Here is a 25,018-nt window from a genome sequence, read left to right as displayed (position 1 = left end):
TCGAGGACCCAGAGCCAGCCAGTGTGTGCATCCTCTCGCCATGGCCAGGTTGAAGTGTCAGGGCTGGTTGTCACCCTTTGGGCAGCCTGAACTTGTTCACGGTGACACTTTGCACCGTGCAAGTGCACTGATACCACAGAGAAACCTGGTTTTTTTCTCCTGGAAGCTGGTTAAACGTTGCCCACTCTACTTGTGTAGTTTCCGCATGCATGCTGCACATGTTGGGCCCTGGCCCTCAGCTGCTTCCAGCACCAGACATACACAACATGATGTGACCCTGCTGCTTGGCAGAGGCAGTGGATAGGGTGCCGTGCCTGTTCCCTGTGTGCAGAGGAGGTGCACAGGAGAGTGTGGGGCTGGGTTGGCATTTGGGAGAGAGTCAGGGCCTGGAGCGCAGGGAGAGCCAAGTTCAAAGCCTCCTCGCCGCCCCCGTCGGCTATGGCTATGGTGGTGCCAGCAGCTGCCCAGCCCACACTCACACCCTTGCTCCGCCCACAGCACATCCGTGTGGGCTGGGAGCAGCTGCTCACCACCATCGCCCGCACGATCAACGAGGTCGAGAACCAGATCCTTACCCGTGATGCCAAGGGCATCAGCCAGGAGCAGATGCAGGAGTTCCGGGCATCCTTCAATCACTTTGACAAGGTGAGCAGCTCCCTCTGCCCCTGGCGTCTTCCCTCCCCACTGTCAGTGTCCCATCCTGCCCCCTCCGTCTTTGCATCTGTCCATTCACCTCACAGTGCTGAGTATCAGCCACCACTCACAGGGCCCAGCAGGCTCCCCACCACTGAACCGGGTGCAGAAGTGCATTACCTTGACCCATGGCCTGGGCACGTTTCCTCAGGAGGAGAAAGTGGGGTGGGGGTCCCAAGTCCTGCCTCTGAGGCCGTGTGTCCTCAGCAACCTGCCAATGAGACCCTGGGGTCCCAGGGCACCCAAGATTTGTGACCTATGTGTCTAGTCCACGTGTACGCAGAACATTCTAAAGATTCAGAAGGCTGGATCTCGTCTGGCAGGCCCACTAGGAAGGCCCTGAGCTCCTGAGTTTGCTGTGGTCCCACCCGCCCTGCTGGGCCCAGTGTGCTATCCACCTCCCCTCTGTGGGTGCACGCTCAGCTCCACCGTGTCAGGCAGGGACCCTGGTGTCCCAGATAGGACAGTGTCAGCTCCTCCCATCCCAAATCCTGGAGGCAAGGAGAGTTCCCTGTTCCCTCCCAAGAGCCCTGGGCCTCAGTCTTCTGTTCTGCACCACTCAGCCCCATGCCTGCTCTGGCTGAGGCGGCGGGCCGGCCTCCGACCGCCTTCCAGGCTGCCATGCCCATCCCCCTGCTCCACTGTCCCTAGCCATCACCTTGTCCACGTCACCTCTAACTCTGTGTTTTCCCCCGATGTGTTCCCCTTCCCCTGTCCTGCATGTGACCCTGGCCCCTCTCCCCGCGTCTCTGTGCCGGCCTGGTCTCCACACCGCCCCTCGCACACTCCTGCCTTCGGACGCCCGGCAGGACCACGGCGGGGCGCTGGGGCCGGAGGAGTTCAAGGCCTGCCTCATCAGCCTGGGCTACGACGTGGAGAATGACCGGCAGGTACGCGTTCCCTGGGCCCCAGAGGACTGTGGCATTAACTGCTCTTCTTTCTCTCTCCTTCTCTCTGTCTTCCCTCCCTCTCGCCATTCCACCCCTTGCCATGTGTGTGCCATTTCACCGGCTCTCTTGCCTCCTCCCTGCCCTGTGTCTCTCTGGACACCTGCCCCCTTACCTGGTCTCTCGGGGCCGCCTCTGTCTCCCTGGCTCCCGCCACTGTCCTGTTTCCCTGCTGTGCACATGGGGCGGCCCCTCTTGCCTACTCTGGGCCTGGCCTCCTCTGCTGTCCCTGCGTCCTCGAGCAGAAGCAGACAGGCAGCATGGACTCCGATGACTTCAGGGCTCTGCTTATCTCCACAGGATACAGCCTGGTATGCAGCCTCTGCCTCCCCCTCGCTGCTCTGCCTCTCCTCCTCCTCCCTCTCCTCCTCACCGCCTCCTCGGGGACACTCCCCCACCAGAGCAGCGCAGCCTTGCCTCCTCCTCCTCCTCCTCCTCCTCTACCTGTGCTGCTTCTGCTGGGCTGGGGTCTCTCCGATGACTCCCTGAGCCACCCACCTCCTTCCCTGGAAGTCTCCCGAGAGAGGAGGTCAGGCCTCTGGCTCTCTCCCCTTTTTCTTTCTCTTTCTCTCTTTCTCTCTTCCCCACCCTCCAGAGCTAAATCGTGAGCCTAGGGCTGAGAAGCAGTAGACCTGTTTGATCCATTCCCCAACTCCCCCACTTCCCAAAAACGTGGGTGGGGAGGAGCAGAGGGAGCACATCCCCAGTCTGGACGAGTGGGGCCCTTGGCCTGGGGAAGCCAAAACCCCTGGAGGCAGACTGACAACAGGTGGTTTGTCCTCCGGCGCTGGGCCCTGCTCTCCTGGCTCCGTTCCATGGGGAGAGCATCCACCGGGCCAGGCCTGGCAGTCCTGCCCCGCTCAAATGCTACCTGTCCTCCACTCCACTCCCCCTCGCAGGGTGATGCCGAGTTCAACCGCATCATGAGCGTGGTTGACCCCAACCACAGTGGCCTCGTGACCTTCCAAGCCTTCATTGATTTCATGTCAAGGGAGACCACCGACACAGACACAGCTGACCAGGTCATTGCCTCCTTCAAGGTTCTGGCAGGGGACAAGGTAAGTAGGATACCTTGGAGGCACCCCGGGGGTTGGTGCGGAGGAGCCCTTGCAGCCAGGACTGGTCGTGAGGGGCTGGGCAGGATGGGTGTGGGTGTGGGTGGCCCAGAGTCCCACCCTGCCACCTCCAGAACTTCATCACGGCTGAGGAGCTGCGGAGAGAGCTGCCCCCGGACCAGGCCGAGTACTGCATCGCTCGCATGGCTCCATACCAGGGCCCTGACGCTGTGCCCGGCGCCCTCGACTACAAGTCCTTCTCCACAGCCCTGTACGGGGAGAGTGACCTGTGAGGCCCCCGCTGGAGAAACCCTGACCGAACGCCCCCTCCTCACAGCCTCCAGGAGGGGCTGGGGGAGCCCTCTGCCCTCCTCCCCGCTGTGGGGGCCGCCCAGGTCCTGTTCCTCTGACTCTGTATCTATGCAAAGCACTCTGTCAGTCTTTTGGGGGGGGGGGGTGGGCAGGGAGGGGCTGGGGCAGGCTCTCTCCTCTCTCTTTGTCAGTCGGCCCCTCCCCCTGGAGAGGGGTGAGGGAGACACAAGGCGTCAGCGCTTCTGGTCTGGTAAATATATATGATGTGTTGTTTTGTTTTTTAACTATGTGGAGGGGACAGTGGATTCCCACAGCAAAACAGGTCCCTTCAGGCCCTAGGAATGCCCTCCCCACCTCATCCCTCCTTTGCCTGCCCTCCCCTCTCCCCCTACGAGGTCCCTTCAAGGCCTCCCACATCCAGGCCAAAGCCCTACGTGCCTTGTCCAGGAGCTGCCCGGGCCTGCGTGGGCCCCACAGTGGGCCCAGCAGAGGGCGACACAGCTGCCCGACAGGAAAGAGGACCCCGCCCCTCCCTTCTTCCCTTCTTCCCCCACTTGGCGATTGCCAGGAGGTGAGGGGGTGCAACTCAACACCCCCCCTTTTCTGCCACAGAGGAGTAGGGTTGGGCAGACCAGCCTCTCACCCCCACCCCCTGCGAGCCCCCACCTTGCTTTGTCCAGACACGTGTATCTCGCAGATTTTCTAAGGACCACAAAACAAAAACAAAAAAAAACAAACAAACAAAAAAACCATAAAACAACAAAAACAAAAAATACACAAAAAAATCTATAAAAAAAGGAATTAAAAACTTTCAGAGAATTACTATTTACTTTATTAACTTACGGATTTATTATATAAATATATATTCACCTAGCAACATATCCTCGCCGCCTCTTGCTCATAATGAAGACATAGCTGATTTGCTGCCCTCCTGCCAGCCCCTTACTGATTTCTCTCTGTTGTCTGTCGTTGGGCATGGGTCTCTGGGGACCCTCCTGAGGTGGAGGGTGGGCTGCTGGCCTGGCTGCCTGTTAGTTGATGGGTTTTGCTCCCTTCCCCTCCCCCCCTTTTTTTGAGTTTATTCTGATTGATTATTTTTTTTCTCGGTTTCTGGATAAACCACCCTTCTGGGGACAGGATAATAAAACATGTAATATTTTTAAGAAGGATTCCTACAGTGTTCTCTCTTTATCTCTCTCCTGTGTCTGTTCTCTACTTCTTAGGAGAGCCGCAGGAGAACCTCTTCCCTGAGCAGGGCTGGGCGTGGGAGATCCCTGTCCCCATGAGTGTGTAAACATGAGGGTCTCCTGGGGGGCCCGCGCTAAGCCAGGTCCTGTTCCGAGTGCTAACTGGTGTAGCCTGCGCGAGAGAAGCGCTGTAACCGACCGTCCTTGTTTATAGGTGAGGAGGGCAAAGCACAGAGAAGTGCAGGGAGCTCACCCTGCTGCTGAGTGGTGGGGCCAGAAACCCCCCAGGCTGGCTGGCTCCCAGGGCGGTGCTCTGAACGGCTGCTCAGCATCAGAGCATCAGCCCCACGTGCCAGGCAGAGAGGCAGAGGGGTCGGTTCTGCTCAGGCCCCCTCCCTGTGGAATAAACCCCAGTCCAGGCTGGGAGAGGAGAAAAGGCAGGGCTCCTGGCAGCTCTCCCGCCTCCAGCCACAGGTGCTCCGCGCGGAGATCCTAGGAGAAGGTGGCCACCTCCATCCACTGCGGGAGAGAAGACCGCCGGCCTGAGGTAGAGGTCTCCAACGGCTCCTGCTTGGCCACCTGCGTGCCCCCAGTCCCCAGCCTGGCTCACCTGTCTCCGGGTCAGGCAGATGACCCCCTCACCTCCATCCAGGTGCTGGCTGCAGTGGCCTGTGCAGAGTGGGCCAGTTGAGCGCCCACGGTGGCCCATGGGGGACCCCACCCCACCCATGCGGGGGCAGCACTCACGGAAGATACAGGTGAGCTGGGCTGCACAAGACACAAAGCGCTCGAAGTCCACCCGCAGACGACTGTCCCGGTAGCGGCTAGTGAGGGCCTGGGTCAGCTGGTTGTTCAGGTGGAAGCCTAGGGCAGGCCACCTCTGAGCCGAGGCAGTCCCTGTGAGCCCCACCCCAGGGGCCTGCTGCCACCTCTCTGATCCCAGCTGTGCGACCACCCGCAGCTCCCTTCACTGCGCTGTTTTCTCTCCTGGGTCGGCCCTGACCCCATAGGTTGTGGGACGCTGTTAGATGGAGAGCCTAGAACGGCGTCTGGCACGTAACGACGGTGCCTGCTTTCTTACGCCTCTAGATTCTGGCCAGTTTCTGCACATGGGCACGGAGGAGATTTCTGTGCAGTTGAGAGCCTTTTTGTTAGCCCTACATGGCATCAGTTTCTTCACAGGAGACAAGGTCTAAACTTTAGAAATCTCCATAGGCTTTTGAAAGCCGAAAACCATGGCTCCTCCTTCCCCCACGTGTGCAGATAAACACGGTTCTGAGGCTGATTTCCTGGACTGCCCCTGGCCCTGGAGCCCCTCTGTGCCCCTGTTCATCGAGCAGATCTCTGACTGGTGCCATGGACAGCCCCACACTGGCACAGTGACCTCCCGCAGTCCCTCCAGCTTCACCCACCTTAGGGGGGCCCCTCAGCTGCCCCCTCAAATTCCTGTCAGCCTTCGTGCACACTGTCAGCTTCCTCTGGTCCCTCTGGTATGCCCCCTGCTGCAGGGTCCTGCCCAGGAAAGCCCTCCCCTGGGGTACTAGGTGCTGGTGGCCTTCGCAGACCACGCCTCACCTACCCCTCCTCCCCTCCTCCCCTCCTGCAGTTGGACTCGGTGCTGTCTTGCCTCCCTTGCCTGTGATGTTCCTTCTGCCCAGAACGCCCGGTCCTCCCTTGGCCCAGAACATTCCTACTCCTCACGTGGGCCCCCTGCTCTTCCCACCTGCCGCATGGGACACCTCCTGGGGCTCCCTGTGCCAACCCTGTCCCCACCCTGACCCCTCTGAGCTGTCACCATCATGGGTGGCTCTGGCACGGAAGCCGTGGGCGGAGGAAGGGAAGGGTTTCTGGCCACTGCCAAATGCCCAGAGTCCCCAGCCTCAGAGGCACAGCTAGGAGCAGAGGCAGTGTTTGGGGGACACTGGTGCCGCAGAGCAGAGCGCGGCTGAGTTGCAGCACGTTGCTTTTCTTGCTAATCCCCCTGTCCTGATCCTGCCCGTTTCCAGGGTCTCTGGAACTTGCTTCCTGCTGGCCCACTCCCTGGTACTCCCTCCATACACAAGCGTGACCTTTCCTTTGCTGTCAGCTGTAGTCCCCCTCTCCCCCACCAGCTGGACTTGCCTCACCCTCCTCCCTCTCATACATTTTTTAAAAAAATTTTTTTAAGGCCCCAGGTATTCATGAGGCCTCATGGGGCTTTACTGACTCCCTGCACTGACGTCTCATCTCTGACCGCCGCCGTCCTCCTCTGCATTTCCTGGCCCTTGAAGCTGGTCCGGCAGGGCTCATGCTCACCTCAGGGCCTTTGTGCTGGCTGTTCCTTCTCTCTAGACTGCACCTGCCCCCGTGTCCCCAAGGCTTAGGCCCCCTCCTCCAGGTCTGCTCAAACAGCACCTCCGACCTTCCCTGACCACTGTGTCTCAAGGCACCTCCTCCCACACGTACACACCTGCTTTCTCTTCCTGTCGCAGCATGTATTACCATGTGACCCAGACGTTCTGTGTGCACCCGCAGTACATAAGCTCCCCACCCCTCTCAACCCAGCACGATCTCAGTCGTCTGGCTAGAATAACACCAAGAATGTACACCAGGTGCCCAGTGACATCGATGAGTCGGGGCAAACCTTCCGTCCTCCCTCTCTGGCCTCTGCTCTGTGCGCTCGGGACTCCGTTCTGTCTGCGTGCCCCACCTCCCACCTCCCAGCATTCTACTCTGACTCCTCAACCCCCCTGGCTTGGGTTCTTTCCGTGCACATCTCTGGACACTGCAGCGCCTCCCTGGGGCCTCCCTGCCTCCCAGACTGGGTCAGAGCCAGGGGGCAGCCTCCCGCCTCCCCTTGTCTCAGCCTTGGAGCCCCGGGGTGGGGGGTGGGGGGTGGGGATGTGGGAGTTCCCTTCCGGTCCCAGCCCTCCACTCGGGAACTTCCTTGACTTGCCCCAGAGCCCGGGAGAAGCTTTGCTCCTTGGCTCTGTCCCTCGTCCCTGTCCCTCGTCCCTCCCTCGGGTAGGGCTTTGTGCTACACAGAGGGATGGGGCTGTTTTACCTCTCCTGGAAGCCTTTCTGAAACCTTCGCCCGGGCACTCCTCCTGCAGTAACGCCCCCCCCCCCCCCCCCCCCCCCCCCGGCCCATCCTGCAGGCCCCTCCCAGCCACCCCGAGGAGTGGCCATTTTACACTGAGGCTCCAGGAGGTGGACTCGAAGGCCCGGGCCCCCCAGGGAGTAAGTCCCGAGGAGCAGGATCCAACCCAGGCTCCTGGGAATCCAGGCCATTTTACCACAGTGCCCTGGGGGCCCGGGCCTCTCACACCAGCTCCCAGACTCTCCCCATCTTCCTCCCTCCAGGAGGCCCGGCTCCCTCTCCCAAGGGTATCCAGTCCCGACAGCCAGGCCTGCAAGAGTATGGCAGGTGTGTGGGGCGGGGCAGGTCCCCATGACACCTCCCCAGCGTACCTGCTGCATTCAGCGCCAGCCTCAGCTCATAGGAGTTCATGGTTCCAGAGGCGTCCTCGTCAAACTTATCAAATGTGGCCTGGGCCGGGAGGTATAGGTCAGTCCCACCTACCCCCCCCCCACTCACCCACCCCCGTTCACCCTAAAGAGGGCTGAGAGGGGGCCTCAGAGGCCAGTCAGCCAGGGTTCCCACCCCAGCTCCCTTCTTCCTGGCTTGGTTCCCTGGGCGCGCAGCTTCACCTCTCTGAGCCTGTTCTGCAGTCTGTAAAGTGGGAATAATCGAAACAGCTGGAATAGGGCGGTGAGGACAAGTCGGGATCCTAGCCACAGGGGGCTTGGTGAGGGCTCAGCAAACAGTGGCTCACCGCTCACGAGTATAGGGGGGCCTCAGACCATTTCCTCACGGGGATCCAGAGTAGTGGGGATTAATGCCTCCCACTGGTAGACAAGCAAAGGCCCCTCAGAGGGGAGACGACTTGCCTAAGGCCACACAGCCATAAAGGGGCTGAATCGGAGGCCGGGATTTCACCCGAGGACCAGAGCCTGTGCTTTCCATCCCTGAGCTATTTAGGGCCCGAGAGAGACCACAGAAGGGTAGATGGGGCAAAGACATCCCAGCCGATCCCTCCAGGCTGTCCCTCCAAGGTATGATGTGGCCCACCTTCTCCTGCCCCCGGGGCCCTGCTAGCCCACAGGGCACCTAGGTCCTTAGTAGTAAAGGTGCCTCACCCTCCGGGAGGAGAAGGCCCCAGCAAAGCCCCGACCTTACCTGCCACTCCAGGAGATGGCCCCAGAGCTGCTGGAAGTGGTGCAGGGTGAGGCTTTGTCCGTTCTGGGGATGGGACGTCTGGTTAAAATCTATCCCCAGAAGGGGGACAGAGACCCCAACATCCCCACCCAGGCACTGTCCCCTCATGTACCCCAAAACACCGCAGCAACTGCTCGCAGGTCCTGAGCCCGATCTCTCGAGGGGTCCGAGTGTCTCGAGGGGTCTGTGTGCGGGCCCTGGCTACAGGAAACAAAAAACCCCGGGGGGCTTCCTGTGTGCTGGCCACCGCTGTAAGTGCTGGGGATTATCACTGTCCCCGCTGTCGGAATGGAGGTACAGAGAGCCACGTGACAGCTGGTGGCCAGCAGAGCAGGGGTCTGAACCCAGGCGAGGGGGTTCCGAGCCCCCTCATGGCAGCTACACTCCCCGCCTCCCTTAGGGGAAGAGGGGGGCTTATGAGTGGCAGTGGCCTGGTGGGTTAACACACCCAGGGCCTGGTGAGTTGGGGCTCCGTGGGTCCACCTCGGTCCCCAACTCACCAGGCTCCAGGGCAATGCTTAATAAGGTCTGGAGCTGAGCGGCACTGAGTGCTTCCTCCTGGTCAAGGAGAGAGTCAGTTGTGAGGCCATTGGCCCGGCAGCCTCCGGGCTGTGCTGGGGACACAGCGGAGACAGCTTGGTGGTGGTGGGGGGGGACCTGTCCCCAGGGCGACGGGCGGCAGCAGGGAAGCACCCAGCTGTGGGAGTCCGGGAGTCCACAGTGGGAGGCCGCTGACCAGCCTGGGGGAGAATCCGGGAGGGCTTCCAGGGGGAGGCATATGAGAAAGATGAGGCCTTAGGCAGGACAAGGGACGCGAGGGGAGAGCAGGCGCGCCAGGCAGAGGTGCAGACAGGGCAAAGGGCCTGAGGCAGGGACGAGCTGTGAGCACTGCGAGGGGAGTCAGGAGATTTAGGCACCGAGAGGGAGAAACTGAAGCAAAATGAGACTCGGGGATGAGGGCGGATCCCGGGGAGGGGGCGGCCGAGCCCTCACCTCTCCTGCCAGCTCCTGGAACAGCTGCTCCAAGCCCAGCTCCAGGGGGACGTAGGGGACCTGTGGGGGGGGGCGGGGCTGGGGCTCAGTGCGGGGGGGGGGGGTGCGAGAGGCCCCCCAGCCCGCCCCGCCCCCCCCCCCCCCCCCCCCCCGGCCGCCCCGCACCAGGAGCGCGTGCAGGTCGGCGCTGATGACGTCGTCGATCTCCCTGCCAAGGACACGGGAGGCGGGGAGTCGGGGTGCGGCCGGGCCGATCCCCGCGCGGAGGGGGCGGCCCGGGGACCCCGAGGGGAGGGGGCGGGTGCCCCGGCTCACACGGCCGCGTGGCGGCGCTCGGAGAAGACGCGCAGCGTGAAGTCGGCCTCGTCGCCGGCGCGGGCTGCGCTGGGCACCACCAGGTAGTGGCCGGGGCGCAGGCGGCAGCGGCGGCTCACGTCGCGGCGGGCGCAGAAGGGCGAGCGGTCGGCGCGCAGCAGGCCCGGCAGGAGCGCGCGGCTGCGCGGGGAGTCCCACAGGCCCAGCAGCTGCGGCCCGGGCGGCTGAGGTCACCCCAGGCCGCCCCCGCCCGCAGCCCCCCGTCACCCCGGGCCACCCCTGCCCGCAGCCCCCCCGGTCACCCCAGGCCCCCTGAGCCCGCAGCCCCCCGTCACCCCAGGACCCCTGAGCCCCCAGCCCCCCGGTCACCCCAGGCCCCCTGAGCCCGCAGCCCCCCGTCACCCCAGGACCCCTGAGCCCGCAGCCCCCCGTCACCCCAGGACCCCTGAGCTCGCAGCCCCCCAGTCACCCCCGCCCGCAGCCCCCCCGTCACCCCAGGCCCCTTGAGCCCGCAGCCCCCCGGTCACCCCAGGCCCCCTGAGCTCGCAGCCCCCCAGTCACCCCCGCCCGCACCCCCCCGTCACCCCAGGCCCCCTGAGCCCGCAGCCCCCCGTCACCCCAGGCCCCCTGAGCCCGCAGCCCCCCGGTCACCCCCGCCCGCAGCCCCCCGTCACCCCAGGCCCCCTGAGCCCGCAGCCTCCCCAGTCACCCCGGGCCGCCCCCGCCAGCAGCCACCCGGTCAGGTCACCCCAGCCCCCCCCGCCGCCCGCAGCCCCCTGGTCACCCCAGGCTCCTCCTGCCCACAGCCGTCTGACCCCCGAACCCCGGCTCCCACCGCCTGCAACTGTCAGGGCTGCCCGCCCCCGCCCCCCCCCAGCCTGTCCGAACCCCCAGGATAGACCTGCAATCCCGGGTCCCTGCCGACACCCACCTCCTCTGGGATCTGTAAGAAGGGGGAGCAGGGCGAGTCAGAGCCCACAGCGGGCCACCCTTCAGAGCCCCCCACCCACCCCCCTCCTTAAGCCCCCACACCCCTGTCTCTGACCGGCCACGCCCCTCCCGGCCCCTCCCGTCTGTGCCCTCAAGGCCCTTCTCTGCTTCGTGTCCCCTCCCTGATCCAAGCCTATGACTCTCTTCTGACCCCTGGTCCCCTCCGTGGGGACTGGCCCCCGCCCCCGGGCGCCCTCCCCACCTCAGTCTCTCCCTGACCCTCTCCCCGGCAATCTCCCGTCTCTGACCCCCCCAGGCCTCCCCCACCCCCTCTAAGCCGGGACCACCTGGAACACATGGAAGCCCACGGTGAGGTAGGTGAGGCCCTGGGCCCTCAGGCGCCGCCGGTTGCGCTGGATGAGTGACAGAAGGACAGTGCACTTGGGGATGCGCCCCCCCCTCGCCGGGCCCCACGCTCCTGCTGCCCCCCAGCCCCCCCAGGGCCCCTCCTCATCATCATCCTCCTCGTCAGGCTCCAGCAGCGTCAGTCGGAACTGGGGGTTGGTCCAGAAGGTTTCTAGCAGGAAAGAAAAAGACGGGGTTACCCGGCCTGCGGGGGGCACCCCCTTGCTCACCTCTCGGGGCGCCCTCCGAGGCCTCACCGGTGCCAGGCTGGCTCCCGCCAGAGTTGAAGCCGCGCACCCAGCGGCCCTGGAAGGTGTGGATGTGCCAGCCGCCTCCCGCCGGGCTGGGGCCCAGCACCTCGGGGCTCAGCGAGCAGATCTGCACGGTGTTGAAGTGGCGGAGGAAGTCCTTCAGCTCCATCCTGCGCGGTGGCCGGCGGTCAGGACCGGGCCGCGCTCCCGAAGATCTCACCCCAGATCACAACCCCGCCAGTCCTTAGACACTGCCAGGCACCCGTCGGTCCACCACATAGTACCGCGTCTCCGTAAATGACCCCCGATCACTGAGCCCTCCAGCTCCCCCAGATTGCTCCAAGTCCCCAGAAATGCCCCACAAATAGCCAAGATCCACGCACTGCCCCCACCTATCATCAAATTGCCTTCAGCTGCCAAATATCAAGACCCTCAGACTCTCAATGGCCAACAAGTATCCTTCAGCCCCCCAATATTACCAGATCTGAAGAAATGTCCCTGATGTCACCAAGCCTCCCACAGTTGTCCTAAATATTACCTGTTACCCATGCCCCCTCGACCCTCCCAACATGCCTGTGGCTCCCAGTTCCCCTATTACTGCTGATTGTTCCTCGACTCCCCCGAACAGACCGCAACCCCAAACCCCAAAGCTGCCGCCTTACGGACAGCTTCTCGCAATGCACTTGTCCCACGTTCCCGCAGGCAGGCATCGGCCCTCCCCGCGCCCCTGTGGCCTGGCACCAGCGCAGAGGCAGGGCTGGGACCCTGGGCCGCTCACCAGAACTCGCCATCCTCCTTTTTCACCAGCAGGGCATCTCGCCACTCGGTGGGGAGCGCATCCCAGCGGGGGCAGCTAGGGAGACGTGGGGTGGGGGCGTGAGGGCTGAGCAGGTGGCGCCGGGCCCCCCCACCCCCACCCCACCTCCATCCCACCTGTCGCTCCAGGCCCCCGTCCACTCCACACGGCCCCATGGGTTCCGAAGCCGCAGCAGCCGCACCTTGGTGAAGCCCAGGGTCACCTGGAGGCAGCATTGTCAGTGGGGGGTGGCGCCGGGACACCCCAGCAGCCCACTCATGGGGGGCCACTCACCTTGTACGTGCCCGTGACTGAGTACGCGTGTCCCTTCACCAGCCCGTCTTCTGTGCGGTACTCGCCCCTATCGCTCTGGGCAGAGGACAGGGGACGGTGAGGCCACAGTGGGGAACCAGCGGGGGGCTGCTCCTCTCTGTCCCCCCCCAGACTCCTGCCACCAAAGCAGGAGTCAACCAGGGCACCCAGCTGAATGACACAGGGCTCCAAGAGGGCATCGGATGGGTGACGGAAGGCCAGAGAGGGAGACGGACACAGGACAAAATACGTGGGGAGGGGGCCTGGGTGGCTCAGAGGTTGAGCGTCTGCCTTTGGCTCAGGGCGTGATCCCGGGGTCCTGGGATCGAGTCCCGCATCAGGCTGCCCGCAGGGAGCCTGCTCCACCCTCTGCCTGTGCCTCTGCCTCTCTCTCCTCTCTCTCTGTCTCTCTCTCTGTGTGTCTCTCATGAATAAATAAATAAAATTTATTTTAATAAATTATTAAATTAATAATTAATTAATTATTATCACACACACACAGAGGCAGAGACACAAGAGAGGGAGAAGCAGGCTCCACGCAGGGAGCCCGATGTGGGACTCGATCCCGGGTCTCCAGGGTCACGCCCTGGGCTGAAGGCGGCGCTAAACCGCTGCGCCACCCGAGCTGCCCAATAAATAAAATCTTAAAAAAAAAAAAAATACACGGGGAGGACAGAGACATGGGCAGAAAGAAACCCAAAGGACAGACAGCCCGCAAATGAGCACGGGATTAAGCAAAGAACGAGAGCAGGAATTAGATCAACTCGTGAACGACGGGGCGTGTGACTGGGTCACCGCCGATGAACGCATGACTCCGGCTGAGCCCATGGGAATCGATCCTAGGCCTTTTGCTGAAATTCTCAGAAAGAGGCTTTGCCTTTACTTTCTTTTTTTTTTTTTTTTTTTTTGGACCCACTGGGGTGATGGGAGGGCCCTGCAGCTGTGGGGGCCCCTTTGGTGCCCATGAGGGGAATGCCTGCCCCAGGGTGAAGCTAAGCCGGAACCAGGAATAGAAAACCACATTCTCCGCGTGCGCTAAGCACCTGGATTCAGCTGTGCCTGAAGCTTGTGTAGCTATGAGAGCACATACATCGCCTTTTGACTTGCTCGAGGTTGACTGAGGGGGCGGGGGCAGACCAGCCAACGGGGAACACAGAGGAGGACGCGGCCCCCCACCCCAGCCCTGGCTGGGCTCTGGTCCTGGCGGGGGCTGTCTCACCAGGGCGGTGGCGCCCACGAGCGACTCCTTGGCCAGGGCATGGCGCAGGGCAGAGAAGAGGCCCGGGGTGTCCTGCCTCAGGTAGAGCACCTCGCCCACGCCGCCTGTGAAGTCCACGAAAGCCTCGTTCATGTGGCCGCCTCGCATCACCTCATAGGAGCCGTGGAGCCTGTGGGAGCGGGTGTCGGGGGCGCGCGTGAGGCGTGTGCGGGCAGCTCCCACGCCCCCTGGGACCCGGGGGCCCCTGAGGTGGGCCGTGGCACACTCGGGAAGCCCTCGGATATCGGGCCTGCGGTCCCCGGGCCTCCAGGACTGTGGCATTTGGGGGATCCCAGGGGAGCTGTGTCAGAATTGGGGGCACCCAGGGGGCTATGTCTGAAACTCCGAGTCTCCGGGAGATGTCTGCTTTGGGGGTGATTTCTATGGGGCTTGTCAGGGATTTCAGAGCCACAGGATGGAGGAAAGCAGAGATTGAGGGTCCCGGGGATTACACTCCATATTTGGGAGGCGTGGGGCGCCCGGGGGGCTCAGGCGGCTAAGCGGCTGCCTTTGGCTCAGGTCATGATCCCGGGGTCCTGGGGTCGAGCCCCGTGTTGGCTCCCTGCTCAGCACAGAGTCTGCTTCTCCCTGTTCCAACAACCTCCCCCCCCCCCCGCTCGTTCTCTTTCTCTCTCTTTAAATAAAATCTTTAAAAAAAAAATGGCAGGTGTTTTGGGTTTCTCAATGGAGCAAGAGAGATCTTCTGAGGTTAGAGGTCCCCCAAGGGGGTACATCTTAGATGTAGTGGTTCCTGGGTCTGATAGATGAGATTTCAGGCTCCTTAGGGATTGTGGGTGTCGGCGGGGCCCTAAGGAATGTTCTGCGTGAAATGTCCATAGAGGGAGGTATTTATGATTTGGAGGCCCTCAGGGAATGGTGACATCAGACGGTGTGACATCCTGGGCGCTGTGACTTGGTTTGGGAGGACCCTTGGCAGGGTGTCTAGAGGATCGCAGAAGTTGGGGGGTCTCTGAGGTTCCCTTGGGGCTTGGGGCCTGCTGGCGGGGGAGGTGCGCCCGGGTCCTTACTTGGCGTAGGCCTTTTCCAGGAGCGGGGCCCAGAACTCGTTCCGCTGATCCGAGCGCACGAACATCAGCTTCCCCTCACGCACCGGCAGCCTGTCGTCCACCACCACGTCCACCCAGCGGCCAAACTGCCAGAGCTGGGGGGGCAGGGGGGTGAGGGCGGGCCCCGGCTTCGGCCACCAGCCTCCAACCGCACCGGACCCCATCCTCCGCCCCCTCGCCCTGCTGTGCCCGTCCAAGAATGACAGCCCCAAGGGGACAACGTCAACTCTGAAATCCGTGTCACCAGGGGGGAGACTGAGGCACGAGCAAAGGAACTGGGCTTTACCTGGAAGTGGAAGACACCTGCATAGCCATCTTGGAAGCCTTGACCAGGGGGGACCACCCGGCTCAGGAGTCGGGGGTACAGAGTGAGGGAGGCAGCGGCCGCAAGGAACCAGCAGTTACCTGGGAGGAGAGGCGAGGATGGGAAGAGGGACATTGAGGTGCAGGGAGAGGCCGAGGGGGCACCCAGGGGGGGAGCCGCAGGGTCCCAGCCACCACCTGCCGGATCGGGGGGCCAGATGGCTCCGTGGTCGTACCGAGGCGCCCCTGACACACGTCTGTTCGGCTCATGTCCTCGCAGATGAACTGGGGCTCCGCGCAAAACTCCTGGGGGCGACGGGGGATTCCAGGCCTCAGCCAGGGAAGGGAGGGAAGGGGCCACCGAGAGGTCCCCAGCCTGGGCCCCCGGCCCTCGCTGCCCCCCCAGGAGATGCTGGCAGAGCCTTCGGGAGGCACCCGGCCTCCCTGGGCCTCTCCACACCCAGCGGGGAACTCCCAGCCTTCCTGCTCATGTCCAGCCCCCCAGCCCCTCCTCCCTCACACCCAGGGGCCCAGCACCCCCAGTCCCCCCTCCCTCAGACCCAGGGGCCCAGCCTCCCAGCCCCCCAGCCCCTCCTCCCTCACACCCAGGGGCCCAGCACCCCCAGTCCCCCCTCCCTCAGACCCAGGGGCCCAGCACCCCCCCACCACACATTACATGGGGCCTCATCCATTCCACCCCTTTGGCCTTCTCCGAGTCGGGCCCCAGCTCGTCGTAGCCAAGGGCGTCGGGGCCAGCAGGGAAGTAGGGGTCTCGGAACAGGATCCCCTCATCCAGGCAGGCTGCTCGGATTGCCTCGTATCTCTGGCCCCGATAGGGCTTCGGGCCTCTGGTTCCAGGCCCTGCCTCTTCGTCCACCAGCTGGATGGTGACCCTCCCGCTGCCACACGCCATCCGGACACTCTGGGCTCCCGGGCGGCCCCAGGCTCTTTAACCTCCTGAGTCACGGGGGTGGGGCTTCCCCTCCATCTGAGCCCTGATGGGGGTCTTTAGGCAGCCAGGAGCCTTCCTTTATAAATACTAATTGATGGTTTGGGGAGCCACGGAGCAAGGGACGCCTCGATGGCGGTTTCCTCCCCAGGGCGTGGGGCCTTCAGTTGTGGCCGGGGCAGCAGCTTAATGGGCTTGGCCCACAGCAAGAGGGAAGGCGGGCAGAGCTGAGGGAGGACCGGCTGCCCCTGGAAGGAGGTCAGTGTGGGGGTGTGTTCCTGCCCTCTGGTCCCTGCCTCTCTCTCTGGGGGACCGGGGGAGGGGGGGGTGGCAGGGGGGCGGTGCCTTTACACTGTATCTCTGTCTCTCCATCTGACAGTTTCTCTATCTGCCATCGTGTCTCTCTTCTGTCTCTGTCTCTCTCTGTCCATCTCTCTTGTCTCTTCATGTCTTCCTCTGCTGTGTTTTGGGGTTTTTCTTCTGTGTGTGTTTTGGGTTTTGTCGGTGTAACTACGTCCCTCCCCGTGTCTCTGTCCCTCTCTCCATATATCTGTGTGGCTGTCTCTCCCGCACCTTCTCTCTTGTGCACCCCCCCCCCCCGTCTGCCCCTCTGCACCCTTTTCTCTGCCCTGTGGCTACTCCATCCCCCAGCCCCCCACTGCAGCTGGGGGGGGGGCCCACCCTGCCTCCCTCGTCCTGAGCCGCCAGGACCCTGCCCCCTCTTCCTGGACAGACAGCGACCTGCTCACCAGCACAGCGCTGACTGTAGGGTCCGCCCTACACCCCCTGGGCTGGGAGCCACACTCTCCAGTGACCTTGACACCTGATCCGACCCCCTTGCAGGGTTGGGGCCCCCAGGGGAAGCCAGAGCCCCTGGAAGCAATGACAGAAGTAGGTTCTGTGAGGCCAGAGACTCACCGGGTTGGGTCCCAGCAGACTTCCACCCCAGGAGCGGGGCCTCTTGCACTGGCCGAACCTTGTCACCTCTGTGACAGACGTCCCTGAGTCCCTGAGTCCTCCCACGGCCTTCCCTCCAAATGGACCAACAGATCTTGTCTGGGCCCCCCTGCTGTGTGGCCACCAAAAAGGGGTTGTAAACAAGATGCCTTCCTGTAGAATTGCCAAGGCCACCCCCCCCAACCGGCCACCTCCCCCCCCCCCCCCCCCCCGCCCCTGCGGTGTGAGGCAGGCGACAGGTGACAGTGGTCTGGAGCACCTGCCAGGGTAGGGGCCAAAAGGCCGGGATTCAAATCCAGCCTCTGCCACTTAGCACTGTGTGTCTTGTGCAAGTCGCTTAGCCTCTCTGTGCCTCAGTTTCCTCAGCTCTACAGTGGGGGCAGTCGTAGGACGGCGGACCCGAGGGACGGAGCTGGTAGGTGGGGCACGGTCAGAGCAGCGCCTGACATCCAGGAGGTGCCCCGTCCACATCAGGGCTGGGACGACGTCTGAGGCCCCGTCCATAGCCACTTGTCACCTCCGGCTGCCGTCGCTTGCACAGCCGCATCTGCCACCGCGCTCCCCGCACTCCCTCCTGGCCGGGTCACAGCCCTCCCCCGTATTTGTCCCCGAGGCACTGCACGAGGACGCGAGGAATGACACCGGCCTGACAGCCTGCAGTGGGCAGGAAACAACTACCTGTGACCCCGGCCCTTCCCCGCCTCCGTCTTCAGGTCCCCGCGGGCTGCTGCTCCTCCCGGCCTGCCTCGCTGCAAGGTTCTGCTCACACCCCACAAACAGGACCCCCTCGATTATCCCTCCCCGCCTCCCGCCTCACATCCAGGATCCCAAATATGCCTCCGGGGCCAACCTAAGAAAAGCGCATTGAAGCCAGTGTGGTGGGCGTCCGTTGCTTTGTGAGCCCAGCACCCCCTACCTCCTTTTCTAGAATCAGCACCCCCATGGTTTTGGGGATCCTCGGGTCCTTAGCCTCAAGCCCCGCGGCGCCGCGAGGGCTGGCCCCGCCCCCTCGCTCCGGGAGGACACTCCAGCCAATCAGAGGAGCGCAGCCCTGGCCACGCCCCTCCGTGCCCGGGACTCGGGGCGGGGCTTCTCTGTCCCTGGGACCCCTGAGCCGTCGGATGTCATCCCTGAACCCCGGCCACCCGGTCGGGGACCCGGCCCGAGGAGGAGGGCAGCGCTGAGGAAGCGGCGCCAAGCCGTGAGCCGCGCCCCTCGATCCGGGCGCCGGAAGCCAGACTTCTACATGGAAGGAGCCAATCAGTTCTGCTCCTCTCTTCCCAGTTTTAATTTCAATTTAATTTTTTTTTTTTATCACTAGCAACCGAAAAAACCCTTCCCGATTTGGTTGGCGTGAATGATACCTGCACCCATGCACCAGCCGGAATGTCCCGACATCCCTATGGGGTGAGAGCTCCCCCACAGCCACGGAGTAAGGGATCAGGTGCCAGTTTACACTGTGTCTACGCCTGCCCCCTCATCTAACCCGCACAGTGTGCAGTGTTCCTGCTTCACCGAGGCTGCACCTGAGCCACTACAACAACAACAACAAATCTGCTTAAAACACTATCACGAGGGGCACTTTTTGTGGCTGAGTAGCAGCTTCTTGATTTCAGCTCAGGTCACCTTGTGGGATTGAGCCTCTCGGTTGTGGGATTGAGCCTCTCATCAGGTCAGGCTCCGTGGGGAGTCTACTTCTCTGCTGCTCCCTCTGCCCCTCCCCCTGCTCATGCGCTCTCTCCCCCCGCCCCAATAAATAAATCTTCTTTTTTTCTTTTTTTTTAAGATTTTATTTATTTATTCATGAGAGATACAGAGAGAGGCAGAGACATAGGCAGAGGGAGAAGGAGACTCCATGCGGGGGCCTGATGTGGGACTCCATCCTGGGACTGTGTAATCACATCCTGAGCCAAAGTCAGTTGCTCAAAAAAAACAAAAACAAAAAAAAAAACAAAGGCAGATGCTCAACTGCTGAGCCACCCAGGCGTCCCCTAATAAATAAATCTTTACAAAAATAAAACATTGGGACACAAACATAGTCAGGGTGTGGGGCGGAAGATCCTGATTCCGGCCCTAATGGTAACCGCGGAGAAGGACAAGGTACTTGTTCCTGAGATGTCCAAGCATATGGAAGACTGGATTCCCTACCTGAAAAGGGGACACATTAAGGATTGTGGACACTGGACACAGATGGAGAAGCCCACCGAGTTGAATCAGATCCTCACTGAGTGGCTGGAGACTGATGCCAGGGACCCACCAGTGGTCTCGAAGCTGTAGGCTGTGGCACGTGCCAGCCCCCAGCAGCCCTTCCTCTGTTAGCACTGCTCTTGGAACCCAGAGGAGGCCTTCGCAGCATCTCCTATAATCAGCAGTGTCAGTCCAAGGGGGTTTACTCCAAAGAGTGGTTTTCTTTCAATGATGAGAGTCAAATCTGACATAATTGTAGATACAGGAAAAATCACCTATGATTCATTCATTCATTCGCTCTAAGGTGCTACTTTAAGAGTGGCTAATGTTTAGAGGGGACAGAATGGGATGGTGAGGGGTGATTTCTCTTTGACTAACCAGTTCATAGTTGGTAGCAAAATCAGCAGTTGATTTGGGAGCATGTCAGCTGAGATTGGCCAGTGGTAAGGTTTACAGATGAGAGAGCTGAGGCCTAGAGGAGCGCGTGCTTTTCCTGTGCTCTCACGGTTATAGAATCAGGATTTGAATCTGATGGTCTGGCTTACTGACTCTACTATATCGTCTCTCAAAAGATTAGTATTCAGAATATATAAAGAGCTCCGATAAACAAACCGCAATTGACTCCACAGAAAATGGGCAAAAGTCGTGAATAAGCAATCACAGAATCAGTGTCCAATAAGCATGTGAAAACATGCTGCTAATTAAGACCATCTGAAATTCCATCACACCCACTACACTAGGAAGAAAGTTAAGAACCCAGAAAATGGGGGCGCCTGGGTGGCTCAGTCAACCATCTGCCTTTGGCTCGGGTCCTGATCTCAGGGTCCTGGGATGGAGCCCCGCGTCAGGCTCCCTGCAGAGAGTCTACTTCTCCCTCTTCTCCTGCCTTCCCCCTTGTGGGTGCTCTCACGCACTTTCTCTCAAATAAATAAACAAAATCTTAAAAAAAAAAAAAAAAGGGAAGCCAGAAAATACTAATTGTCAACAGGGATGTGGAGCAACAGACACGCTGATACTTGCAACTTGGTACACGTGAGAAGACGAACTGGCTTTCCTCGGTAAATGCCTACCCCATGACACAGCGACTCCACTCCCAGTTATGCATGTACTAGAGAAATGCGCGGGGTCGCCTGGGTGGCTCAGTCAGTTAAACATCTGACTCATGATTTCTGCTTGGGTCCTGAGTTCGTGTGATCGAGCTTTATGTTGGGCTCCTTGCTCAGTGGGGAATCTGCTTGGGATTCTCTCCCCCCCTCCCTCTCACTCACACTCACCCCCCACTCACACTCTCTCTCAAATAAAAAAATCAATCTTTTTTCTAAAATAAACCTTTAGGGCAGCCCCGGTGGCGCAGCGGTTTAGCACCGCCTGCAGCCCGGGGTGTGATCCTGGAGACCTGGGATCGAGTCCCACATCGGGCTCGCTGCATGGAGCCTGCTTCTCCCTCTGCCTGTATCTCTGCCTCTCTCTCTCTGTGTCTCTATGAATAAATAAAATCTTAAAAAAATAAATAAAAATAAAATAAAATAAAATAAATCTTTAAAAAAAAAGAGAGAGGAAGAAATGTGTGTATACATGTCCCAGGAGATGCCTGCAGAGATGTTCATAGCAGCATGGTTTGTAATAGAAGAAAAAAAAAAAAGAACAAAACAAAAATAACTCAAATATCCATTGTCTTGTCAACAAAATAAGAAAATTGTGCTATATTCATACAGGGGAAGACTACACAGAAGCGAAAATTGGATGAATTGCAGTTACAGCACAGGTAAATCTTGGAAACATAGCACTGAATGAAAAAGCAAGCCTCAGAAGAATACCCGCAGTGCAATATTATTCTCTAAAAAGGTACTTTTTGCTCCAGAAAATTGAAAGCATCAACAAAAGTAGACAGGATGGTATGAGGAATCCCACATCCCCATCACCCAGCCTCAAAAATTATTAACTCTGGAAATGCAGCCTCACTTATACCCCACCACTACCACCTCCCTCCCCTCCCACTACCCTTCCCTCATATATTATCTCAGTAAATATTTCTTTTTTTTTTTCAGTAAATATTTCTTAAAAAAAAAAAGATTATTTAGGAGAGACAAAGAATGGGAGGAAGGGGCAGAGGGAGAAGCAGACTCCTCACTGAGCAAGGAGCCTGACATGGGCTCAATCCCAGGACCCTGGAATCATGACCTGAGCTGAAGGCAGACACTTAACCAACTGAGCCACCCAGGCATCCGCCCCTCAGTAAATATTTTAATACATTGCTCTAAAAGGTAAAACTCTTCTTTAAAAAAAAAAGATTTTTATTTATTTATTCATGAGAGACACACAGAGAGAGGCAGAGACACAGGCAGAGGGAGAAGCAGGCTCCTTGCAGGGAGCCTGACACAGGACTCGATCCCGGGACCCCAGGATAACCACCTGAGCTGAAGGCAAATACTCAATCACTGATCCACCCAGGTGCCCCAAAAGGTAAAAACTCTCAAAGAGCACCATAACTAATCCAAATACCATTGCCACAGAAAGAAAATTAACAAAAAATTCCTTAATATCACCAAATACCCAGTCAGTATGCACATTTCTGCCTCTTAATGTCATAAAATTGTTAGCAATTTATTGGAATCAGGACTCAAATAAGATGGATTTACTGCAGTTGATTGACATGTCTCTTAAATCTCTCTTAATCTACAAGTTTCTTCTTTCAGCTCTTTTTTTTTTCTTATAATTTTTGGCTGAACACCTCAATTATCCTGGAGACTTTGCCAAGGTCCGGGTGAGGCTGATGCACCGCCCCCCTAGTGGCATTTCACATGTGCCTCTGTCTCCTGTAATCCCTGTAATTGGGCATGAAATCTAGACACTTATCCATTGCGGGCTCCGTTTTTCAGCAAATGACACCCCAGGAGGTGTTTGGCTTTTCCATCTGGCTGTCTCTGCATTCGTGATGCTAAGCAGCAGGTGCTCACTGCCTACAAGTGCTGATGCCAGATGGGGACTGCAAAATGGTGACATTGTGCTTCTGTCATTTCATCTTCCTGTAGTAGCTGGAATATTATACAAAGGGAAACCTCCTTATTTGCTGTTTATTGGCCCTAAGGTACAGTCATAAAAGAGAGACAGGGGCTGCCTGGATGACTCAGCCTTAATAGACTGCCTTCCGCTCAGGTCAGGGTCCCGGGGTCCTGGGATCAAGTCCCAGATTGATGTCGGGCTCCCTGCAAAGACTGCTTCGCCCTCGCCCTCTACCCTTCCCTGCCCCTCCCACCCCTGCACTCACGCTCACTCTCTCTTGTGCTGTCTCTCTCTCAAATCAACAAATAAAAATCTTTGAGGGATCCCTGGGTTGCTCAGTGGTTTGCGCCTGCTTTTAACCCAGGGCGCGATCCTGGAATCCTGGGATCGAGTCCCACGTCGGGCTCCTGGCATGGAGCCTGCTTCTCCCTCCTCCTGTGTCTCTGCCTCTCTCTCTCACTCTGTCTATCATAAATAATAAATAAATATTTTTAAAAATAAAAATAAAAATCTTTGAAAAAATACATAAAAGAGAGATAGGATACTTCTTTGATTCTTTCCTTTTATTTACCAGTTTTCGGAGCATGGCTTGTGTGTGTGTGTGTTTAAGATTTTATTTATTTATTTATTTATTTATTTATCTATCTATTCATGAATGAGTGAGTGAGTGAGTAACTCAGAAAGAGGGGCAGAGACATAGGCAGAGGGAGAGGCAGGCTTCTCATGGGGAGCCCAATGTGGGACCTGGGGATTAGGCCCTGAGCTGAAGGCAGACGCTCAATGGCTAAGCCACGTCCCTGTTTTTGTTTTGTTTTTTAAGATTTATTTATTTATTTATGATAGACATAGAGAGTGAGAGAGGCAGAGACACAGGAGGAGGGAGAAGCAGGCTCCATGCCGGGAGCCTGACGTGGGACTCGATCCTGGGACTCGATCCTGGGACTCAATCCTGGGACTCGATCCTGGGACTCGATCCTGGGACTCGATCCTGGGACTCCAGGATCATGCCCTGGGCCAAAGGCAGGCGCTAAACCGCTGAGCCACCCAGGGATCCCCCTTGTTTTTGTTTTTTAAATGTTCTTACATTTGCTTGAATTCCTTTTGAGAGGTTTTAACAGATTACTGAGTAGTGAGGTTGTGTGAAGGGAAAGCCCTGCCTCCAATTCTTGGCAGCCACTGATACCTCTCCCTAAAGCACTGGTATCGGAGCATGATGCATTGGCTTGAACATGATGCATTGGCTTACGTCAATTCGCATCAAGAGGCGGGTGTGCTGGAGAACCAAGCCCACGCCAAGGGAAGCAGAGCTGAGACTTGCTTAGACTCGCTGAGACTCAGCCTAGACTCGCCAGAGACAAAGCAGTGGCTGATGACAACTCATAGCACCAACAAGAATGGCCTCCCAACCTGTCCTGTAGGTTTGACAAAGTCCCAGGAAGCTGTCTCTTTCGAGGTGCTCTGAACTCACCCTTCATGAAAGGCTCACTTGAGGTGCACCTGACCACATCCTTGAGGACCACATTCAATTAGCCTTGTGAGCTGGTGTCAGGCAACCGCAGCCCTTCTGGAGTCACTGACCCATCAGGGGATCATTGAGAACTCATGCTTTGGGCACCATACCCCCAAGTGAGCAGTGAAGGTTCACTAGATTCTTATCACTGTTCAAACAAGGGTGGGAAGTATCAGAAATCTTTTAGCCAACGCTGCTTGTTACCAATTTCACCAATAGCAGCCCATTTTTAACACACACTATGCTAATTTTTTAAAAAGATCTATTGAGGGAACCCTGGGTGGCGCAGCGGTTTGGCGCCTGCCTTTGGCCCAGGGCGCGATCCTGGAGACAAGGGATCGAATCCCATGTCGGGCTCCTGGTGCATGGAGCCTGCTTCTCCCTCTGCCTGTGTCTCTGCCTCTCTCTCTCTCTCTCTCTCTGTGTGTGACTATCATAAATAAATACAAATTTTTAATAAATAAATAAATAAATAAATAAAAAGATCTATTGGGACCCCTGGGTGTCTCAGGGCGTGATCCGGGAGTCCCAGGATCGAGTCCCACATCGAGCTTCCTGCATGGAGCCTGCTTCTCCCTCTGCCTGTGTCTCTGCCTCTCTCTGTGTGTCTCTCATGAATAAATAAAATCTTAAAAAAAAAAATCTATTAATTTTAGAGAGAGAGAGCACATGCGCTTTGGCAGGGGGAGTAGAGGGAAAGTAAAAAAGAATCCCCAGAGAGTCCCTGCTGAGCACAGGGCCCCACACAGAGCCAATCTCACAACCCTGAGGTCATGCCCTGAGCCGAAACCAAGACTCAGATGCTTAGCTAACTGAGCCACCCAGGCACCCCAATAATTTTTTAAGTAAACTCTATGTCCAACATGAGGCTTGAACTCACAATCCTGAGACCAAGAGTCCTATGCACTATCAACTGAACCAGCCATATTCATTAGCTAAGCTAATTATTAATAAGCCACTCGATATATAAATGAAAACCCATTGCTTTTTTTTTTTTTCCCTAAGTAGTCTCCACACCCAGCATGGAGCCCAACACAGGGCTTGAACTCATGACCCTGAGATCAAGACCTGAGCTGAGATCGAGAGTTGGTTGCTTAATTGTCTGAGCCACCCCCAAAACCCATTTCTGACATTCATTGTGCTAATTTTTTTTAAAAAGATTTTATTTATTTAAGAGAGAGCATAAAGAGGGAGGGGCAGAGAGAGAGGGAGAAGCAGGCTCCCCACTGAGCAGGGGCTCAATCCCAGGACCCCAAGATCATGACCTGAGCTGAAGGCAGGCCCTGAACGGACTGAGCCACCCATGCGCCTGCATCATGCTAATTAATGA

At 58.7% G+C, this 25,018-nt stretch overlaps 2 protein-coding genes across 6 annotated transcripts in view; one reads left to right on the top strand and one right to left on the bottom strand.

Moving 5' to 3' along the window:
• Positions 1-4,176, top strand: part of ACTN4 (actinin alpha 4) — a 73,030-nt gene extending 68,854 nt beyond the window's left edge. For 2 of the 5 annotated variants that reach the window (XM_049109775.1, XM_025425090.3), the window contains exons 18-22: positions 499-645; positions 1,503-1,583; positions 1,886-1,951; positions 2,540-2,698; positions 2,830-4,176. In XM_049109775.1, the coding sequence (XP_048965732.1) occupies positions 499-645; positions 1,503-1,583; positions 1,886-1,951; positions 2,540-2,698; positions 2,830-2,988 (612 nt within the window). In that variant the 3' untranslated portion in view covers positions 2,989-4,176. The remainder of the gene's footprint in view (positions 1-498; positions 646-1,502; positions 1,584-1,885; positions 1,952-2,539; positions 2,699-2,829) is intronic. The other 3 variants (XM_049109785.1, XM_049109780.1, XM_049109777.1) reach the window with 2 other exon arrangements.
• CAPN12 (calpain 12) lies at positions 3,276-16,291 on the bottom strand. Its single transcript, XM_025425096.3, has 21 exons — positions 15,759-16,291; positions 15,319-15,388; positions 15,066-15,184; positions 14,741-14,874; positions 13,674-13,842; positions 12,437-12,511; positions 12,280-12,365; positions 12,125-12,199; positions 11,353-11,516; positions 11,038-11,267; positions 10,692-10,703; positions 9,761-9,969; positions 9,611-9,653; positions 9,446-9,505; positions 8,953-9,010; positions 8,565-8,653; positions 8,414-8,476; positions 7,645-7,723; positions 4,942-5,058; positions 4,805-4,863; positions 3,276-4,713 (listed from the first exon to the last, which is right to left on the bottom strand). Exons 1-21 carry the CDS (start codon positions 15,993-15,995, stop codon positions 4,687-4,689), a joined length of 2,175 nt encoding a protein of 724 aa, XP_025280881.3. The 5' UTR covers positions 15,996-16,291; the 3' UTR covers positions 3,276-4,686.
• Positions 16,292-25,018: the final 8,727 nt, after the last annotated feature.

This window comes from Canis lupus, chromosome 1, assembly GCF_003254725.2.
Source record: "Canis lupus dingo isolate Sandy chromosome 1, ASM325472v2, whole genome shotgun sequence".
Lineage (NCBI taxonomy): Eukaryota > Metazoa > Chordata > Mammalia > Carnivora > Canidae > Canis > Canis lupus.
This window is presented reverse-complemented; position numbering and strand designations above follow the sequence as displayed.

What these genes read in the sequence shown, in the direction of transcription:
- CAPN12 (XM_025425096.3), bottom strand. Translation starts at nt 15,995, where the DNA reads ATGGCGTGTGGCAGCGGGAGGGTCACCATCCAGCTGGTGGACGAAGAG. An exon ending in CAGGTGTCTTCCACTTCCAG is followed by an intron (nt 14,875 to 15,065) that starts GTAAAGCCCAGT and finishes CTGCCCCCCCAG; the next exon opens with CTCTGGCAGTTTGGCCGCTG. An exon ending in AGTTGCTGCGGTGTTTTGGG is followed by an intron (nt 8,477 to 8,564) that starts GTACATGAGGGG and finishes TCCCATCCCCAG; the next exon opens with AACGGACAAAGCCTCACCCT.